Source organism: Gaeumannomyces tritici, assembly GCF_000145635.1.
Source record: "Gaeumannomyces tritici R3-111a-1 unplaced genomic scaffold supercont2.2, whole genome shotgun sequence".
Lineage (NCBI taxonomy): Eukaryota > Fungi > Ascomycota > Sordariomycetes > Magnaporthales > Magnaporthaceae > Gaeumannomyces > Gaeumannomyces tritici.
In genome coordinates this window covers 2445643-2463371 of record NW_008804546.1, presented here as the reverse complement: position 1 = coordinate 2463371, position 17729 = coordinate 2445643, and the positions used below count along the sequence as shown (strand labels likewise).

The window sequence follows — 17729 nt, the reverse complement described above, 5'->3', positions numbered from 1 at the left end:
GGTTGGATTGGCTGCTTGCTGGCGCGCCTCCGCCAGGGTATTATCTAGCCTGAAGGCCAAGGACATGTCGCTGGGCTCGCCGGAGGAGAGGCCGGATTTGGCACGAGAAGCGGGGATTATCCAAAATTAATGTGGACTTTAGCAAAGGCATACCATGTCGTAATGGGATAAAATGCAGCGGAGTGTTTCTATTTTAGGGCGCTAGACGCCGCCTTATTTACCTGGTGCCTACTCCCAACAGCAGAATATCTTTGGACCTAGGGGTTAACTTGTCCCTAGATATTACCAGGGCTTGGAAATTTATATGGCCTGCTAACAGAGCACAATGGATAAAAAAAGCGAGTGGCTGCTCGGTAATTTGGCCCAAGGACGGCTGCATACAAACAACCTTTCCCTAGTTGTTATGGATTCGTGCTGGGCACGGATCACGTGACCCAAGGAGTGCCCCCTTGCGTTAGGACTTATATATATAGGAACCACCCCGAACGTTTTACCGAGGGAAAAAAACGGGGGAGGAAAAGGCTATATTATAAATCCGTATTAGGTACGGATTACGTAACCCAAGGGGTGCCCCTTTGGGTTAGGATTTGTGTATATAGGAACTACCCCGCGTCCTCCAAGGATAAGGACCCAATTCTCTCCCTTTTCTCTTTATTTCGTAGAATAATACCACTTCGGCACCCGCCAGGCACCACCTGGTGGTTTAACCTATTACACAACACCATTTTAGCTAGCATAATTTAACTATAACGGCTATCGGTGTTAAGTTTGAAAGCCACACGCTTGTGCAGGGAAAGTGCAATCAAACCATTTCGGCTCGGCAAGCCCCTCCCTCCCCCTCCCCCGCCTTCTCCACGGATCGTGCCAGAATGAAGGGGGCCCACCTTGGACGCTGCTCTTCGGCCTGCTCGGCTAACGGCCCCGTGTGCCGCCAGCCAGGCCCTGCGAGGGTAGGATGACAGGCTGCCGTTTTGGGGTGTGTGTGAGTGGTATTCTGAGACGCAGCACGAAAACGTTGCCGAAAATCCCACCAATGGTGTGGTTTGGCTAAGATGCAGTTTTTGGTTTACGGCCCATGCCAGCTGCATTGCAGGACGGTTCGGCAAATAAATAAATGTAACGAAAGGAATAAAGCAACGAGTGAGAAAAGGAAAAGCAACGGGATGAAAAGAAAAAAGAAAAAGAAAGAAAGAAAATATGAGCTAGGTGGGGGACGTGCGCTGCTTGATAGAAAACGCCCTTCTTGGCACGCCTCGAGTGCAGATCCACAAATACAGCAGCCACGCTGCCAGGCGTGTTAGATGAGCGCGCCTGGCAATGCACACTAACAGCGCCCGCTACCAGCTCAAACGAGATTATGCCATCGCCCCTGTCCCGTTCCGTGCCTGGGCGGTGGCCGGCCGCGAAATGCAACTCTCCCCTCGACGCGGATTTGGCAGGTGTTCGTCGGTAAGCCCATCGGTTAGGCCATGGCCTTTGGTACCAACGGTCGTCTAGATGGGCTACCATACCTAAGACCTGCTTGGTCCATTGTCCCCGTTGGATTCTGCATGAGGGAAGCCTCCAGTACTCCCCAACGCTGTCCCGTCCCATGGATCCCAAGGCCAGACATTGGCAACCTGACGAGCTGTGGCGGTCACTAGACGTCGGCTTTTTCAGCATGCACCCCGCGGCGGCTAGCTTAGCTCGATCGCCAAGGTGCTCGTCCTGCCATGCCCTCCTGCTCGAGACTTTTCCGCCCTCCTCTTTCTTTCTTTTTCCCTTTTCCTTTTTCCCCCTGCCTTGCCATGCCCCCCCTTGCCCACTCACACACACGCACCATATAACACCCCAAGCTCTTCCCCACAGACGAGAAGCAGCCTTGCGGATACGCGCCCTCCCAGGAGCGTGCTGTTTTTATATCTACCCGCCCTCTCGCTTCCCTGGCTCACGCCTTTGCCCTCCCGTCCCCTTGGGGTGAATGTCCTCCCTGTCCGCTCGGCCAATCATCTCGAGGACCCGTGCGTCCCGCCACGGCCACCAAGACATCTAAGCCTCTCGCTGGCTTACAAGACAGCAGCAACGAAGACTCGCCTCCAACCCGCCGGTCGCGGCCGTCAAGCAAAAAAAAGTGAATCCCGGAACCATGAACTCTTCGGTCGGGGCGGCGCCGCCGTTGAACCCGGCCCGCGCTGCCGAGAGCAACACCGAGTGGCTCATCGGCGTCATGGGCACCTTCACCTTCATGGCCATCCTCGCCACCTCGTTGCGTCTCTACACGAGAATAAGGATTGTCAAGTTAGTGGGATGGGACGACTGGGTCATGTTGGCCTGCACGGTACGACACACTCACAGCCTTTTCCAGGTCGCCATGCACCCTCTTGGTCGAATCTCTCTCCCCATCCTATGAGCGATGCGCTAACGCATGCATGTTTGCCCGCTCCCCCCCTCGCCAGTCGTGCGCCGTCGGCGGCTTCATCCTCCACTGCCTCCAGGTGCCGCAGGGGCTCGGCAAGCACTGGGAGTTCATCAACAATCAGCAGAAGGTCCAGTTCGCCAAGCAGAGCTTCTTCACCTCGCTGGTGCCCAACACGACCGGCTTGGCCCTGATGAAGGTGTCCATCGGCCTGTCGCTCCTGAAACTGATCCGCACGCGGTCGTACAGCCTGGTGGTCTATGTCTTCCTCGGTACGTCGTTCCAGCTCGCGCGGCATGCCGTCTTGGCGCCTGCCCTTTGTCCCTCTTCATGGACTTCTGTTCCTAACCGTTTTTCGTCGCAAAATCTCAGGTATCACTGCCGCAAGCTGGATCCTGGCCTGTGGCACCATCATCTTCTTCTGCGACCCGGTTCGCGGCTATTGGGACAAGTCCATCAATCCCAAGTGCTATGACATCAAGCTCTTTATTGCGTTTGGTATCGCACATACCGGTAGGCTTATACTGCACTAGCCACTGGAGCCTTACCAGAAGGTGGTAAAGCCTGCGCTAACGATTTCTCTGGTCTACAGGAATCAACATCACCACCGATATTGCCTTCGCAACATTGCCAATCACGGTTATCTGGATGTTACAGATGAAGAAGATCACAAAGATCTATCTCGCCGTCGTCTTTAGTCTTGGCTGGATGTACGCGCCAACCCCATTCCTGATTGATCGCACTCATATCTCCTATTTCTCATGCTCTAACACCCGACTGCAACAGTGCTGTTTTCATGGGCATTCCCAAGACGTGGTATCAGATCCATCACGGGGGAGACAAGGACGCCGCCTTCTACCACGGCGTGCAGTTCTGGGCCGCGTAAGTTTGAACAGAACTCCCACAAAGACCCCAGCGGTCACCATCAGCGACCGCAAGCATAGCTAACAACCGTCCCCAACACCCAGGCTCCAACTCGACACGGGCATAGTTGCAGCCTGCATCCCGCCGCTCAAGCCCCTGTTTGGCAGGGCCCTCAAGCTCAACACGGCCAAGCCCTACGCCAACTCGAGCTACCCCGGCGGGTCGGGCTTCTCCAACCGCCGGCGGACCGGCTACATCAACCAGGACTCGGTCGCCGGCCGCCCCGAGTTCGACGACCTTGAGCTCTCCCCGCGCGCCCGGGGCGGCGCCGGGGGCACCAAGACCGGGATCCCCGGGGACTCGGGCAGCGAGGAGATGATACTGCGGCAGAACGCCTGCGTCACGTCGGACCAGACCTTGAAGGAGGCCGACAGCAAGAAGCACAGCGGGATAATGAAGACTACTGAGATATCTGTAGCTTGATTTGGTTTGATGCTTGTACATTTATATCTCGTCGCAGTAATGTTTGATCCTAGCGATTTTTGGTCATGATATCTTGAATTTGGGATGCTTGGGGGATCTGACGGTGTGGCTGGGACTATTCCGTGACAATTAAAAGCAAACGGAGGACAATCAGCTAATGACTGGACGGTGCTCTCCTAGTTTACCTTGGTCTTTTAATGAACGCTTTACGAGGATTCGATGCCTGCAAACACAACAGTTGCCGTGAAGCCCAACCTAGCCCTCGCCGTTCCTGGGAGCTTCTCCTGTTTACCCTTACCTAGGCCGAGCCGGAGGCTTCCTAACATTGTCATATTAATGAAAGGTACTCCTGGCCTGTGTTAGGTCCCCAGCCCCTTGTCTACCAATCCTTCTCTAGCATCTTGAGAATGTCGCCATGGATGAACGCTATTCCAGTGGTCTGGCAGCAACAGCTCCCCAAGGTGATAGCCTCATTCTACCACTCGCATGGAATCTCACCCAACCATCATCCCCGTGGCAGACCCTTTAGGGAGCCCCAAAACTACGTCATTGCCACCTGGAAAGTCAGCCATCATGCGAATATGGGTTTGCGCACGGGACAGACGATCTTCTCCTATCACACCAGCAATAGCACATGCTCCCCAGACCAACAGATCATCAGCCCTCCGCCCCCGATGCAGGAAGGGCCCTTATCTATCTATGTAGGCATGCATGGTCTTCAAATGCACACTCCAGTCGACATCAGGGTCCGCAGATCGAAGCCGTGGAGGGTGCGGCTCTGCTTGATGCCATTGGTCGAGCTAATTAAGCGAACGATGGGAGTGGCTAAGCCAGCTATAGGGCCCTTCGGCTAATCATGGTGGCCAGGTCGGCCATCGTCACAGGGCGCAGGAGCGAAGGGTAGCCGAGCCCTTCTTACGTCATAGCAGCAATTCGGGAGGGCGAAAACACTCGAGCAATATCGTCAAATGTCTGCCGTTGGAGATGGGAGGCAATAACATGTCGGAGGCTGTGTCTGACGATCAACCATCAACCAAGCTCATCTGACATGGTGCTCGTCTACGATGGGGTCTGGGGCGACAAAGATCAGAGCTGTTCTCTGAGGATCCCTTCTGAAGAGGCGGAAGCTGCTCTGTCGTCTATAAGAGTCAACGGTCCTCCACATCCAGACTCCCCAGCTTGTTCCGTTAATTCAGAGCAAACAAACAGAACCACAATCATCACCACATCCACTCCAAGACACAGAATCAACCAAACAACGCAGCCACACACCCCCCGTCAAGGCACAGAAAAAGAACCACTCACTTCCCAAAATGTCTCCCAAGTACGTCTCTGCCCTACAGGCCATCCCTTGACGGACCAGCCCGGCTTCTAACGCGAGCGAGCACCCCCTCGACTACAGCACCCGCTACTCTCTCTCTCACCTCTCGCCGGCCAAAAAGGCCGAGCGCCGCGTCATGAACAACCGCTCACACGACAACCGCCGGTCGTTTGACTCGACCGCCACGGCGTCGACGCTCGGGGAGATGCCCGTGGTCGACGCTTCGCACCACCTGCCCGTGCCCAGTCGTAGTCACTCGACGGCCAACCGCTAGGGAGCAACGGAAGTAAGGACATGCTGGTAAATCAGCAGGAATTTGTACAATAGGCGAGCCAAGTTAGATAGCAGATGCTTTTGTTTTCCTTGAGCTGAATAGAGGCTTTTTTTTTTTACGCGTGCCTCCCAACCTTATCGCGAGTGTCTAGGTTTATGTAACTAGTGACTAGATCGGTCGATTTGAGCAGGCGACCGGGTGCCAGATGACATGATAACAAACACGAGTTTACCGGTAGCTAGCATGAGGGAGTAATTTTGTATTTCTATCAAAACTAAAGTCTCCAAAGAACAAGTTTTTGGCGCTAGTCCTGCCCCACCTCCCTAGGGGTAGTTGGCTCTGGCATAGGACAGGGCGTCGAACCACTCGCTCCCGTGGGCTGCGACGGAGAAGCCCGGCTGGGAGGCTGAGTGCATGCCGACCATGTAGGCGCCGTCGGGCTGGTTGACCCAAAGCGGGCCGCCCGACTGGCCGCTGGCGGCGTCCATGTCCGAGGTGAGGGGCCCGCCGTTCTGGCACTGCAGGGTGGGCAGCAGGTCCGCGGCGAAGGGCCCCTGGTAGTAAGGGCGCTCGCCGGAGCCGAGGTCGGTGGGGTAGCCAAAGTTCCACCACGACGACTTGCCGGCGATGTCCGAGTTGAGGGTGCGGAAGCCGAGCCAGCCGTACTGCTGGCCCAGGCGCTGGTCGATGACGAAGACGACCCAGTCGTCCTTGTGGTCACACATCTGCGCCACCTCGCCCTTCTTGCTGATGGCGGCCGTGACGAAGGCGCCGTCGAGCCGCTCGCCGCGGTCGTAGAGGGGCTGGAAGCGCAGGCCCACGCCCGCCTGGTAGCAGTGGCGCGCGCTGGCCACGTGGCGGGGCCCGACCAGGGTGGCGCTGCACACGAAGCCGTTGCGCGACAGCAACCGGCCCATGGCCGAGTAGGGGAGCTCGGCGGGGCCCGTGTAGAGCTTGCGGTCGTCGGCGCCGTTGATGTCGCGGGGCAGGAGCGACTCGTCCTCCTCCTCCTCCTCCTCCCCACCAGCCGCCCTGGCCCTTCTCCTCGACGCGGCGATGGCGCCCTCGTACGGCGGCAGGCTCGTAAAGTTTGCGATGGGAAAGACCTCGCGGGTGAAGGGGATCGGGGTCGGGGGCGGCAGCGGGTCCGTGGCCTCCTTGAACGGCGCGATCTCGCTCTCCTCGGCTATGTGGAGGGGCTTTGGCTGGATGGCGGGCTCGCCGGCGCCCCGGACCCTGAGGCCAGGCGCGGCGTCGCAGCCTGCTCCGAGGAGGAGGGCAGCCAAGAAAGCGCGGGCGATCATGGTTGCGGCGAGGGGGGTGTGAGACGCGACGGCGAGGAGAACCTGAGGCCTGGGAAGGGGACTTGATGGTGTCGTCAGGGTGTGACTCGAAGCCTGCTGGACATGTCCAGGAGGCTCAGCGGCGCGAGAGCATCGACGTTAAATAAAATGCGCGGGCACATGTTGACCAATCCTTGCTTTCCCGCCAGCTGGGGACTCGCCTGGAGGTCGGACGGGGTTGTGATTGCGAGCGCAAGACGGGAGAAATTTCCTGGGTCATGGGCGTCCCAATGCGACGGTGCGGGCCCCATAGCGTGCCTTGCAGCCCCTTGTGTGGGCCCCCTGTCGCGGCGGTCACGCTAGACGGGTCCAGCAGGAGAGCAACGGCATCCGCCACCAAATTGACTAAATTGACTTGATGCATGGACACTCATTCACGTTGCTGCCCACCAAAGGATCCCAGCCCAAAGCAGTGGGCGTCCAGTCGACGCCCGGCCATTGCCTCAACATTCCCTCCGCCCCACCTATGCAGTGACATCCGCCGAACCACCACGGATCCCTACGTATCCATCCCCATCTGTGATATTGCCTAGGTCGGCACCGGGCAGGCGAGCGAGGGAGGGACGAGGCGAGAGGGAGGGATGGGGCAACGTGGGTGCACAGCCCAAGTGCCGCTAGCAAAAGCAATATTACCACGTCGGCAACCCCTTTAACTCCCCGTGGGACACAACGCACCGGCGACGGGCAGTCGACGAGGGTGGTCCGACCAGCCGACCAGAAGCAACACCACGCATGACAATTGGACGCCTCTCGAAGCAATAGCGTCGTCCCATGTCGCCGTCTGCAAAGTCGGCAAACGGGGGTCTCCCTGGCTTTTGCGGCTGCTCCGCGAGCGTGGCTTTTGGGGCCCTGGTCCGAAGTCTGGAATGGAAATTCAATCGAATCCGTCCAATGCGCACCCACGCACGGCAAGGGAGGGGTGACATGGCCTCGCAGCCCGCCCCACAAGCTAAAAGCCTATCAGATGCAAGCGACGGGAAATATTGGCAGTCCCAAAGCGTTGCGGTTAGGCGAGCCAGCTTCCGGGCAGCCACGCGTGTCACGCCAGCCCAGACCAGTCTGGCGGCCTTTTCACGACTTCTCCCTCCTCCCGGACGGACGCTTGCGTCCACACCTTGGTTCCATGGAAGGGAGACAGTGTCCTATTTTTAGAAAGGGCTGATTACCCGTCCGCGCAGAGACCTATCCCGGTCCCGAGCTGTCGGTCACTACGCCCGTCGTGGTTGCAGTTTGATTGCTGCTGCTCCCTTGCATTTTGCTCCCTTGCATTTCAACCATCTGATATCGACCCCGTCCAAAGCGCGAGCCACCACCACCACCACCACGCCCAAGAGGCTGTTGCATTTGCCACGCCATCCCGCGCCATTGGCCCGCCCATCCGTCTATCCCTCCGAGTAGCCCCATGAAAACGGCATGCTCGAGCCAATATTGCGACATTATGCCTTCTCAACCTTCTCGTCTACTGCAGCGGGCTCTGCAGGCCGCGGCTCCAGCTCCGACTCGGACCCCGCCCGCTTCCGGTCCTGCACCTCCCAGATGGCGTAAAAGGCCGGGACCAAGCTAACGGTCCAGAATACCACGTTGATGATGGTGGTGTGGAAAAGATTGAACTTGCTGTTTTACAAAAGCCGTTAGCACGCTCGCTACTGTCAAAACGCTCCTCCAACGTCATGGTGCCGGTAGCCGAGGAGGCGACAGGCGGGGCGCGGCAGGGGAAAAGATCCTTTGCACGACGGCCGAGACGGGATGCGGGCGTACCTGCTACTGATGCCAAACGAGGCGCATTGCCCCCAGCTTTCGACGCCCCTGAGAAGGCCCGTGAGCCTGCTCATTTCCGACGTGCCCTCGCCGATGGTACCGACCAGGAAGTATAAATAGTTTTGTACCACGTTGCCTAGCGTGTTGAGCATGATGTAGATGCCGAACCCCCGCCCGAACCCGGGGCTCAGCCAGTCGAGCGCGCCCGGGTGCTTTTCGGTGTACTCGTGCTGCACCACCATGACCCAGACCCATATCAGGGTGAAGGGCACGCACGAGATGAAGAACCCCCACCGGATCCGGGTCCGCACCGACAGCCTGGGTGAGTCGAGGAAGTAGCCAAAAATAACGCAGGCTAGGGTGCCCGTGATGGCGGAGAGGAAGGAGGCCAGGGCGCGGGCGCGCACGGTGAAGTACAGCGTCAGGAAGGTGGAGGCGTAGCCCCAGTAGAACCAGCACGAGAAGAAGATGGGCAGCATCAGGCCGACCTGGCGCGTCGAGACGGTGCGCCAGATGCGCCGCAGCTGCTCGGCCGCCGAGGTGCGGGCGTCGACGACGATGGTGGTACCGTCCGACCGCACCGTCCTGTGCGGCGGCGAGAGCGAAAACGCGATGGGCAGGGCCAGCGACTGCAGGCACACAAAGACCAGGAGCGTGACCCACGACACCTTGCCGGCCACGGCGGTGGCGGCGTTGAGGCCCAGGTTGATGGCGCCGCCTATCATCTGGCCGCCGTTCTTGAAGGCGAGCCAGAGCGCCAGGTAGCGGCCCCGCCTCGCGTGCTCCGGGTATGACAGGATGATGGCGCCCTCGGCCGCCCAGTAGAAGCCGGCGCTGACGCCGTCGATGGCGGCGCCGAGGATCACGGGCCACTCGATCCCGAAGCGGTTGTTGACGTACAACGTGGCAGAATATGGTGCCCACCCGATCGTTCCTACTATCAGCGTCTGCTTGAGCCCGATCAAGTTGACCAGCACCGGCGACAGGATGGCGAAGAAGCCCATGAGCGCGAACACGATGGAGTTGGCCGCGTTTACCAGGTACGGCTCCAGCGCCCCGCCGGCGCCCAGCGAGTTATTGGCATTCTAAGGGCACATGCGCATTAGCCGGCTTGCCCAGAAAAGCCGTACTGGCTCAGCAAACGGGCCAGGAATCAGGGGCCGACGTACCCAGAGACCGGGACCCAGCAAGGCAATACAGCCACAGATGATCATCTGGGCGAGGACGCTCCTAAAGAAGGACATGGTGTCGGCGGTTGCGTGCGCGTGGTCCGCAGCACAAATCTGCTCTGGTCTGCAGTGGTGACTCCAAGGCAACGGCGAGCGGCCGTGGTGGCCGGGCGCGAGGTGCTCTCCTTATCACCGGGACGCCAGAATGCCCCCCGTGCCCCCCTCGGTGAAGGCTTACAGCCAGATTCTTCGCATTGCGGGGCCTGAGTCTATTGCGTTTGCCCCCGGCCGATGTCGCGATCTCACGTGGTGGTGCATCCTGAGTGGAACTGTGGACCCCTTGGCCGGCGATCAATGCGGAAGCGGCCAGGCCAGCGCGGCCGAAATATGCCAGAGTCGGGTCATGATCCGCGCGCTGCAGCCCCCCGCCGACAGGGATTCGGGCCCGGGCCGAGTTGAGAGCCTCACCCGAGGTAAATTGCCAGACGGTTGCCAGCTCCCGCATCTTGTCGGGCGCACGTGGAATAACGTGTTAGAGGTTGGATGATAAGCATTTGGGTTATTATATCGGATAATGCTGGTTAAACCGTTTGACCTTTTCCGAGTGACTTTGTTTACACGCAGGCCAAATTGGGGCTTGCTTCACTGCTACAGTGCTCAGGGTAGCCTCCAAAATGGACTATCGGAATGATAATCCAAAGGAACCCATTAACACCCGTCTTTTGGCAATGATTCTTTAATCAAATGGGCTTGCCGTTCTCCGCTTTCCTGACCAGTGGAAAGGCCATCATCAAATGAACTCCTATTTTAACCTGGCCCGATCAGTGGACTCGCGCTAATGGAAAGATGGCTATGGTGAATTGGATGAAACTTCTCAATCAGGTACTTTACTCCCGTCCGTAGGTAATTTTGGCCACAGCTCCGTGATCGCCTGGTCCTGTGTACAGATGTTTAGCCTAGGCCCTGTGCTTGCGTAGAACGGGTTTTAATCAACGTCGTGCTACGCCACTGAGCGAACGCTGCTACCCTGGTCAACATTTATGCCTTTTCCAAGAGTGTTGGCAAGTGTAATGGATGACGCAATAATGCTTGTGAATTCCGCGTCTGCTTTCCGCTTTCCGCCCATGGACTGACAGTCGAGCGCGGAGGAAGGGACCTGGGCTGCATCATTCCCTCCACACGCCCCTCGCCATGGAAGCCTCTTGCGTCGGGGAAAAGGGGTCAGAGGTGGTCGGGCAGTCCAAGATACTAACTTGACCTACCTAAATGGGCACAGTAAAACAGTACGCTCAAGGTGGTATTTTGATTCGGAATAAACTGCCTGAAGTCTGTTCGAAGTGTCGCGTGGAGATTAGGATCCGGTACAACTTGGTGCGAGGTAATGGGCGTACGAGAGGACAACATGGATGCTTGTAGGAGCCCCAGGGGACCCCCACATTCACACGCCCCCACACAACCAACCATCTCCCCACCGAGCAAGTCCCGGCACCTGTCAAACGCCGCCAACGAGGAAAGGTAACCCGCTTCCGTCAAGCTCGTCATTCCAGATTCAACACGTGGGGTCCAAGAAAAAGAAGAAAACAGCCAAACAAAAACATCGCTCTGCATTTGGTACCACACCTCCAAGATGGACTCAATAGATGTCGACGAAAACGAGATCCTCCAAAGATTCGATGACCTCGTCGAGAGCGGTGTCGTCCTTTACGACAACCGCGAGGTCGTCCCGTTCTCTCAAGATGGCTTCCATGTAGGTCGCGTTCCTGTACTAGAGAGAGCTTGGCCACGTGGCAGCATATCTACCTTTCAGATAGCTCGACGTACCTAACCATTTTCCCCCCTTCTCACAGTTCCTCTTCTTCGTGGCACCCAGCCTGAACAAAAAGCCATTCACATACGGCGCACCCAACGGCAGTGATAGCCACGGGCAAGGAGAGGAGCAGGCAACCACAAAGGCAGGAGGGGATGCGGGCAAGCAGCAGCAGCAGCAGCATCCGCTCTTCGAACCCGGCAGCGACATCAGCGCTGTGGGGTTCGAGATCTGCGACGTGGGCGCGACCCACCGCCTCATCGCCAACAAGTTCTGCTTCACGCGCCCGATGCTGCTGCTCATGACGCGGGACGGCTTCAAGCGCCAGCACGACCCGCTCGAGGCCCCGGACCTAGCGGCCGCCTGGGCGGCGCTGCGCGCCATGCGGACCAGCCACTTTGTGTTTTACAACTGCGGCGAGCCCTCGGGCAACAGCAGGTTGCACAGGCACGTCCAGCTGACCCGCCGCCCGGAGGGGTTCACGACCTTTCTGGACCACGAGGAGGGCAGCGGCGGCGGCGGCGGGGGCCGGCCGTCGGTGCCGTTCATGTACTTCCGCGAGCCGCTGATGCGCAAGGTGGAGGAGGGAGAGGACGGGGCATCGGCACCCGTCACCGGGGAGTCGCTGGCCAAGGTGTACGGCGAGCTGCTCGGCCGGGCGGAAGCCTCATCGAGCTTTCGGTGGGACGGGCCGGGCACGAGCTGCCCGCACAACCTGGTCATGACGGAGCACTGGATGGCCGTGATACCGAGGAGGCGAGCCGTGTGGGAGGGGCTGAGCACCAACGCCATCGGTATGTTGGGGTTGGTGGGAGTCTCCTCGCGTGAGGAGGCGGACAAATGGGTACGGACTGGTCCTTTGGAGGCTTTGTGCCAATTTGGAATCCCACGTGGCGCGTAAAGCTCCGGCGCAGGATGCCATGTTGCGCCGCGCTTCCCGATTGGCATAGCATGAAGTTACATTATGCTTTCGGTGCCACGTCCACGGCTGGCCATGAGGGTTAAGCATGCTTGGTGGCTCGGGTGCGACCATGGGCATGTGGTGGCGCTACGGTGGACAGCGTCGGCAGTTACGGAATGGCGTTGTTTTTATTACTGGACCGGTATAAATATGTTAAGAGGAGAGCACATAGATCTGCCTAGACGAAGGATAAACATCATCAGCAGCCTGAGCCACGAACGAGAGCATACTGCAGATAGACCCCCCACCGAAATGATACGAAAAGATACACGACTGCTCTGATCAAGTGCCCTCAGCTACAACAGCTACCAAGCCGCACCATCTAGAGCATACTCGCCGGCCATGAGCGAGAGGGGGCCGTCGACTGAATCCTCCAGAATGCACGGCCCGGACCCGATGGGCTCAGGCACCCGCGGCGGGCACCACGGAAGCAACGGCGAGAACTCAGGACGGGGAGGGTACAGCCAAGGCCAATACCAGCACCACGGAGACCTGTGGCAGGGCTACGGAAGCGACTCGTCATCGGAAAGTTGCGCGAGCAGCGACAGCCACGGGTCGGGGGGAGACGCCGGCAGCGTCAAGAGCAACACTAGCGCCACGAGCACCGAGACTGTGCGGCCGGCGTAGGAGCATGGCGGGAGAGGGGATGGTTTCCATGTGATGATATTGTGTACCTAACGGGTTGGGCTTGCGGCTGACGAGGCAGCGGCGCGCGTCCTCGGCGGCGGACTCGACGATGGCATTGGATCGGACGTCGACTAGTCGGGGGTTGTGGGCATCATGGAAGGGACATCAATCGACCACGAGCCACGAGGGGAGGCCTGTTGGATACACGCTCGGACGCGCGCGCCGCTGGGCACCGACGGCCGGGGCCATAATAGTTGGGATGAACTGGGTAATGGGTTATTAATAATAATAAGATACTCGCTAGCAGATGCTTCCCCAGAATAGTCGATGTCATGGTCCCGGCGTGATTTGGTCCAAACATGCAGCCAAGGCCGGGCGCCGATCGCTCATCGGCCGAAACATTGGCCGCATCGCCACGCGGCTCAGACATGTTGAATGACGCATTGCTTTGTGGTCTGGAATTCCATCATCTTACCGTGCCTGCGGGCGGTCATGGTTTTTGTTCAAACACGTGCCGACGTGCTGGTTGTGAGTTTTTGTGAGTTTTTGCCCTTTTGCAGCCCCGCAGCCGGCATCGCGGCAAAAGCCACGGACCTCATTGGCAGAGGCCCAAACGGCCGTCCGGTCCGAAGCGTCGGATGCAGGGCACTAGCAGGAGGTACCTTGGACATGGAGCCGCAGTCAGCATCATTCCATGTTTGTGTTTGCTGATCCTTGCTGCCGCCTCTTTATCACCGACACAAATGGTGCGCGCGTTGCCACTGCCCAGTTTGGAGTGGAGCATGGGTCAGGTACCGACTGCCGGCTTCGTAAAGAGGTATCAAAAATAGCATAGACACAGTATGGGCAAACACAGCCCCCCGCGAGGCTTGATTTTCACACCAGCAAGAAGTACAGGTAACAGCAACGATGGTAAAAAATGCATGCCACTGGGCCTCGTTCTTTGACAATTCCGTTCGTTGACAATTCACGTCGGCAGAGACGCCAACCCCCCTGCAAACCCGCGAGCTTGGACAGGGGCAAAGCAACCCTCCAAGGCCGGCAGAGCTCTTCACTGTGCCAGCAGCGTCCTTGGCAGGCCCACAGGCACTTGGCTGTCCACGCACGCATTCTGGGGCTGTGTGGTTTGACATCATCCCAACCTCATCCGCCAGGACGCGCCCAGGCACCCAGGTTTGATGTTCGTATTCCTGCTTGTCGGCTGTTGCTGGCGCTACTTGGCCTGCTTTCTTTCGCCAACTTTTTCTTTTTATTTACATCCCTCGCCGTCCTTTTAGACGGCGTCTTCTTTCCACAACTATTCCTCCCTCTATCTCCCTTTGTTCCACATCCGGTCGTTGACGACACAAACTTCAAAAAAAAAGCCCCCTACTCGAGTTTCCTCCCGCACCGGCTGCTTGGTAGCTCACTACCTTCGTATTTCGTCCGAACCGTTTCTTCATCAAGCGTACCGAGTCAAACACCGAAATCAGATTTCGTTGGGGCCACAACCAGCGAAACGGGACCAAGGAAAACAAACCGAGAATAAAATGCAGTTCCAAACTCTTGTCCTCGCGGCCTTTGCCGCCGTCGCCGCCGCGCAGACGCAGACCACCCCAACACTCCCGACCTCGGTTCTGCCATCCCGTACAACGACCGCCCCGGCGACCAGGTCCACCTCCAACCTTGTCGCGCTGGTCCAAGGTCTGCCGTCGTGCGGCATCAAGTGCCTGTCGGGCGCCGCCAAGCAGGCAAACTGCGACGCCGCCGACCTCAAGTGCCTGTGCGCCAACGCCGGCTCCCTGACGAACAACATCAGCCTCATCAGCTGCGTCGCCAGCAACTGCAATTCTGACCAGCAAGCCAGTATGTCAAAATCCTCACGTTGTTGCTACACCCAAAAGTGAATAATACCCAGTTACTGACCCTGTTCTCTCCCCACCCCGATAGAACTCGTCTCGGATGCTCCCCAGGTCTGCGACAAGCTCAACAACAACCCCAACCCGGCCGAGGTCTCGTCGGCGTCCAGCATCGTTGCGTCGGCCCTGAGCACGGCTGGCGTCACCAACTCTCGCAGTGCCGCTCTCGCGCCCAGGAGGACGGACGCCCCCGCCCTCGCCGCCATGGGTGGTGTCGCTGCCGCCTTTGTTGCGTACGCCATGTGAAGCTGTTTTCCTTAATTGTTTAGTTATGCATTCTCCAGCGTAGTCGCCAGGAGCCCTACTTGTTTTTCTCACACGACATGCATTTGGGACTGGCTTGGAGACGCAGAGCCTCCATCATGACAAGGCGTCCTTCTTCTTTTCACTTTCTTCGGCACAGGGCTCACGGAACTACTTGGTGGCGCATTTTGTCCAAACAAGACAAGACATTTCATTTACAGGCACGCTGCCATACAGAACATGAAACTGGGAATACATGGTAGATTTCAGGAACGCTACGGAATGACCAGACAGCAATCAAAGCAATGCACTACAACCTGTGAAATAACACCCTTCCAACCGCGACTATGCTGGCTTCGGCTGGCGCCCGAGGTCCTCCATCAAAATGGGGTCCATGACGAGCATACTCGTCGAGCCGTAGTCAGTCGCGCTGCGCCCCGAGGAGTCTGCCCCAAAGAACCCCTCGGCCGGCGGTGCACCCCGGCCCTCCTCGCCGCAGCAGTCGCCCTCCTCGAGGCGCGTCTCGGCCAGCCACTGCGAGTCGCCGTGCCTGGCCTTGGCCGCGCCGCCGGACCCGATGGTCGCAATCTGCGGCGCCGAGCTGCCCGAGCTGCCCGAGGCGGCCGGCGGCGGCCGGGCCCGGGCGAAGGGCGCCCAGGCGCGGCGCATGGAGCACGCGACGCGCGTGAGCAACGGGCGGCAGGCCGAGAGGCCGATCACGATGAGCGACGTGCAGAGCTCGGCCGGGTACAGGACGACTTTATTTTTATTTTTTTTAGAGTTCCGTGTCAGCACAAATCGCACCGCAGCTTTGGGATCGGGCTGGAAGCAAATAAGAAAAAGAAGAAAAAAAGCTCACACAAGATCCTGTTGATATCCCCGCCTTCGGCAGCGCTGGTCGCTCTCATGAGACGCGCGAAGACGGCGACACGCCCGATGCTCATGCCCAGCGTGAGCAGGCCCAGACCGAACAGCCCGCAGAGGGCGACCCTGGCCCTGGCCTCGAGCTTTATGCGCGTGATCACTGGGAACGGGAAGAGGAAGACTGGCGGACAGCGGCGGGTGGGATTAGCTCCTGGTCCGTCCATCACAAGAGCCGCGGTCGCCCGTCATTTGCTCTTCTCATGTCAGCGCAGAAAGACTAGTCTTACTCAGGACCTCGCTAGTAAAGTGCACCCCCCAGACGGTGTAGAAGAGGTCCGACGATGTCAGGACGGAGCATTGTCCGGGCTGCTGCTCCCTGTCGAATGGGTGAGCCGGTCAGACAAGATGTTTGGAGAGAAACTCTGGGGGAAAAGGGACATGGTCCCGGTGAATATGACGCGAGATCTTACATGTTCTTGCCGGGGTCGGGGCCGCACCAAAACGTATCGGCGAGAACAGCAAAGACGAAGCCGCAGACCGTGATGATGACGATGGCGTTCAGCGCCCACCGCGTCCGCGTGCTTGTCTTGGGGATGAGCGAGAGATAGAAGGACAAAAGGGAGAACTTTGAATAGTACAACCCGGGATCGTAAAGGTAATTGTTGGCGAATTGTATCTTTTCCCACCCCCTCATGTTAGTGCTTTCCCGTCGCGCACAGCACCATCGTCTCCGTCCGGCCATACGCGTACCTTGAGTAGTAATAGCGACTCCTGATCGTCGGGACCGCTGCCTGTGTACAAGATACCGGCAGCAATGGTGTTGAGAACCAGGGAGCCGAGCGCTGAAGCGAGGCCTAGCAGCATCCAACAGTCCGAGACGGAGAGCCGCTCCCTTCTCATGACAAGCCGGGAAAAGAGTCTGAGACCAACTGCCACAAATGCGGCCCCAAATATTGTCCATGTCGTTATCTAGAAGTTGGCATGTTCCCTGTCGTGTTTAGTGATTTGGCGCCGGATTTACAGTACTGACTGCCTCAACCACGCCGTTGTTTTGGGCGATTCAGGGGCCGCAGTCGTCGCAAAACGTACGTTGATACCTGACAGCGAGATAGTCTCGGTTATTTCTGGGCCTCGCCAGAGCGTCGAGTTCCAGTATTCGTCGTTGGGGAGGGATGAGTTCGCCATGGCGTCGCACGCCTTTGATGATACCTCTCTCTCTATCTCCCGCCGTCGAGTATTCCTCCCTCCTTCCGTCCTATTGCGGAAATGGCGTTGTCGTCACCAGAAAGGGTAATTCCGAGTGGACAGAAAAAAAAGCCAGAGGCTCTAATGGGCGTCTCTTGAAACGAGAAACGAGAGAGTAAGAAGTCACACCGGGCGGCTACTGCTGACGACGAAAACAGGCATCAGGGCTCGTCACGACGAATGGCTTTTGTAGAGGGGGAACAATCCGAGGTATTTAGTTGGCAAAAGGCCCGAAGGCCGAGAGTTTTGACGGGCCTGCCTGACGAGGCGCGCGGAAATAAAACCGCCCCTGGAACTTGCTGTGTCGATCCAGATCGCTTCGCCTGCCGTCGTGGGAGAACCAGCAAGACAAACCTCCGCCGTCAGCCCTAGCTACTGCTAGACTTTGGGGGGTGGCGCCGAAAGCAGCGGCCACAACCTTCAAGCGCGGCGCCTGGGGCGGGATCGGCACATAGTCACCGCGGCCACTAGGCCTGG

General features: G+C 58.4%; 8 protein-coding genes across 8 annotated transcripts; 5 read left to right on the top strand and 3 right to left on the bottom strand.

The window, feature by feature from the left end:
* Window positions 1-2125: 2125 nt before the first annotated feature.
* GGTG_03345 (hypothetical protein) lies at window positions 2126-3796 on the top strand (the record flags this gene model as incomplete). Its single annotated transcript, XM_009221124.1, has 6 exons — window positions 2126-2317; window positions 2436-2667; window positions 2768-2908; window positions 2988-3105; window positions 3182-3277; window positions 3364-3796. The coding sequence occupies 6 exons, from the start codon at window positions 2126-2128 to the stop codon at window positions 3740-3742; spliced, it is 1158 nt and encodes a 385-aa protein (XP_009219388.1). The 3' UTR covers window positions 3743-3796.
* A 1146-nt stretch (window positions 3797-4942) lies between these two features.
* On the top strand, window positions 4943-5446 carry GGTG_03344 (hypothetical protein). The gene is made up of 2 exons (XM_009221123.1): window positions 4943-5066; window positions 5145-5446. Exons 1-2 carry the CDS (start codon window positions 5056-5058, stop codon window positions 5335-5337), a joined length of 204 nt encoding a protein of 67 aa, XP_009219387.1. The 5' UTR covers window positions 4943-5055; the 3' UTR covers window positions 5338-5446.
* Window positions 5447-5568: 122 nt separating this feature from the next.
* On the bottom strand, window positions 5569-6835 carry GGTG_03343 (hypothetical protein). Its single transcript, XM_009221122.1, has one exon. The coding sequence runs from the start codon at window positions 6639-6641 to the stop codon at window positions 5661-5663; it is 981 nt and encodes a 326-aa protein (XP_009219386.1). The 5' UTR covers window positions 6642-6835; the 3' UTR covers window positions 5569-5660.
* Window positions 6836-7664: 829 nt separating this feature from the next.
* GGTG_03342 (hypothetical protein) lies at window positions 7665-9851 on the bottom strand. Its single transcript, XM_009221121.1, has 3 exons — window positions 9608-9851; window positions 8439-9523; window positions 7665-8294 (listed from the first exon to the last, which is right to left on the bottom strand). The coding sequence occupies exons 1-3, from the start codon at window positions 9680-9682 to the stop codon at window positions 8117-8119; spliced, it is 1338 nt and encodes a 445-aa protein (XP_009219385.1). The 5' UTR covers window positions 9683-9851; the 3' UTR covers window positions 7665-8116.
* A 1262-nt stretch (window positions 9852-11113) lies between these two features.
* GGTG_03341 (hypothetical protein) lies at window positions 11114-12651 on the top strand. The gene is made up of 2 exons (XM_009221120.1): window positions 11114-11354; window positions 11455-12651. The coding sequence occupies exons 1-2, from the start codon at window positions 11235-11237 to the stop codon at window positions 12313-12315; spliced, it is 981 nt and encodes a 326-aa protein (XP_009219384.1). The 5' UTR covers window positions 11114-11234; the 3' UTR covers window positions 12316-12651.
* A 120-nt stretch (window positions 12652-12771) lies between these two features.
* On the top strand, window positions 12772-13080 carry GGTG_03340 (hypothetical protein; the record flags this gene model as incomplete). The annotated part of the gene is made up of 1 exon (XM_009221119.1): window positions 12772-13080. One exon carries the CDS (start codon window positions 12772-12774, stop codon window positions 13000-13002), a length of 231 nt encoding a protein of 76 aa, XP_009219383.1. The 3' UTR covers window positions 13003-13080.
* Window positions 13081-14531: 1451 nt separating this feature from the next.
* GGTG_03339 (hypothetical protein) lies at window positions 14532-15146 on the top strand (the record flags this gene model as incomplete). The annotated part of the gene is made up of 2 exons (XM_009221118.1): window positions 14532-14847; window positions 14932-15146. 2 exons carry the CDS (start codon window positions 14532-14534, stop codon window positions 15144-15146), a joined length of 531 nt encoding a protein of 176 aa, XP_009219382.1.
* A 342-nt stretch (window positions 15147-15488) lies between these two features.
* GGTG_03338 (hypothetical protein) lies at window positions 15489-17279 on the bottom strand (the record flags this gene model as incomplete). Its single annotated transcript, XM_009221117.1, has 6 exons — window positions 17097-17279; window positions 16758-16976; window positions 16478-16683; window positions 16295-16383; window positions 16003-16188; window positions 15489-15901 (listed from the first exon to the last, which is right to left on the bottom strand). The coding sequence occupies exons 1-6, from the start codon at window positions 17190-17192 to the stop codon at window positions 15489-15491; spliced, it is 1209 nt and encodes a 402-aa protein (XP_009219381.1). The 5' UTR covers window positions 17193-17279.
* Between the last annotated feature and the right edge of the window lie 450 nt (window positions 17280-17729).

What these genes read in the sequence shown, in the direction of transcription:
- GGTG_03342 (XM_009221121.1), bottom strand. Translation starts at nt 9,682, where the DNA reads ATGTCCTTCTTTAGGAGCGTCCTCGCCCAGATGATCATCTGTGGCTGT. An exon ending in TGCTGGGTCCCGGTCTCTGG is followed by an intron (nt 9,524 to 9,607) that starts GTACGTCGGCCC and finishes ATGTGCCCTTAG; the next exon opens with AATGCCAATAACTCGCTGGG. An exon ending in TCGTTTGGCATCAGTAGCAG is followed by an intron (nt 8,295 to 8,438) that starts GTACGCCCGCAT and finishes TTTGTAAAACAG; the next exon opens with CAAGTTCAATCTTTTCCACA.
- GGTG_03343 (XM_009221122.1), bottom strand. Translation starts at nt 6,641, where the DNA reads ATGATCGCCCGCGCTTTCTTGGCTGCCCTCCTCCTCGGAGCAGGCTGC.
- GGTG_03341 (XM_009221120.1), top strand. Translation starts at nt 11,235, where the DNA reads ATGGACTCAATAGATGTCGACGAAAACGAGATCCTCCAAAGATTCGAT. An exon ending in TCTCTCAAGATGGCTTCCAT is followed by an intron (nt 11,355 to 11,454) that starts GTAGGTCGCGTT and finishes CCCTTCTCACAG; the next exon opens with TTCCTCTTCTTCGTGGCACC.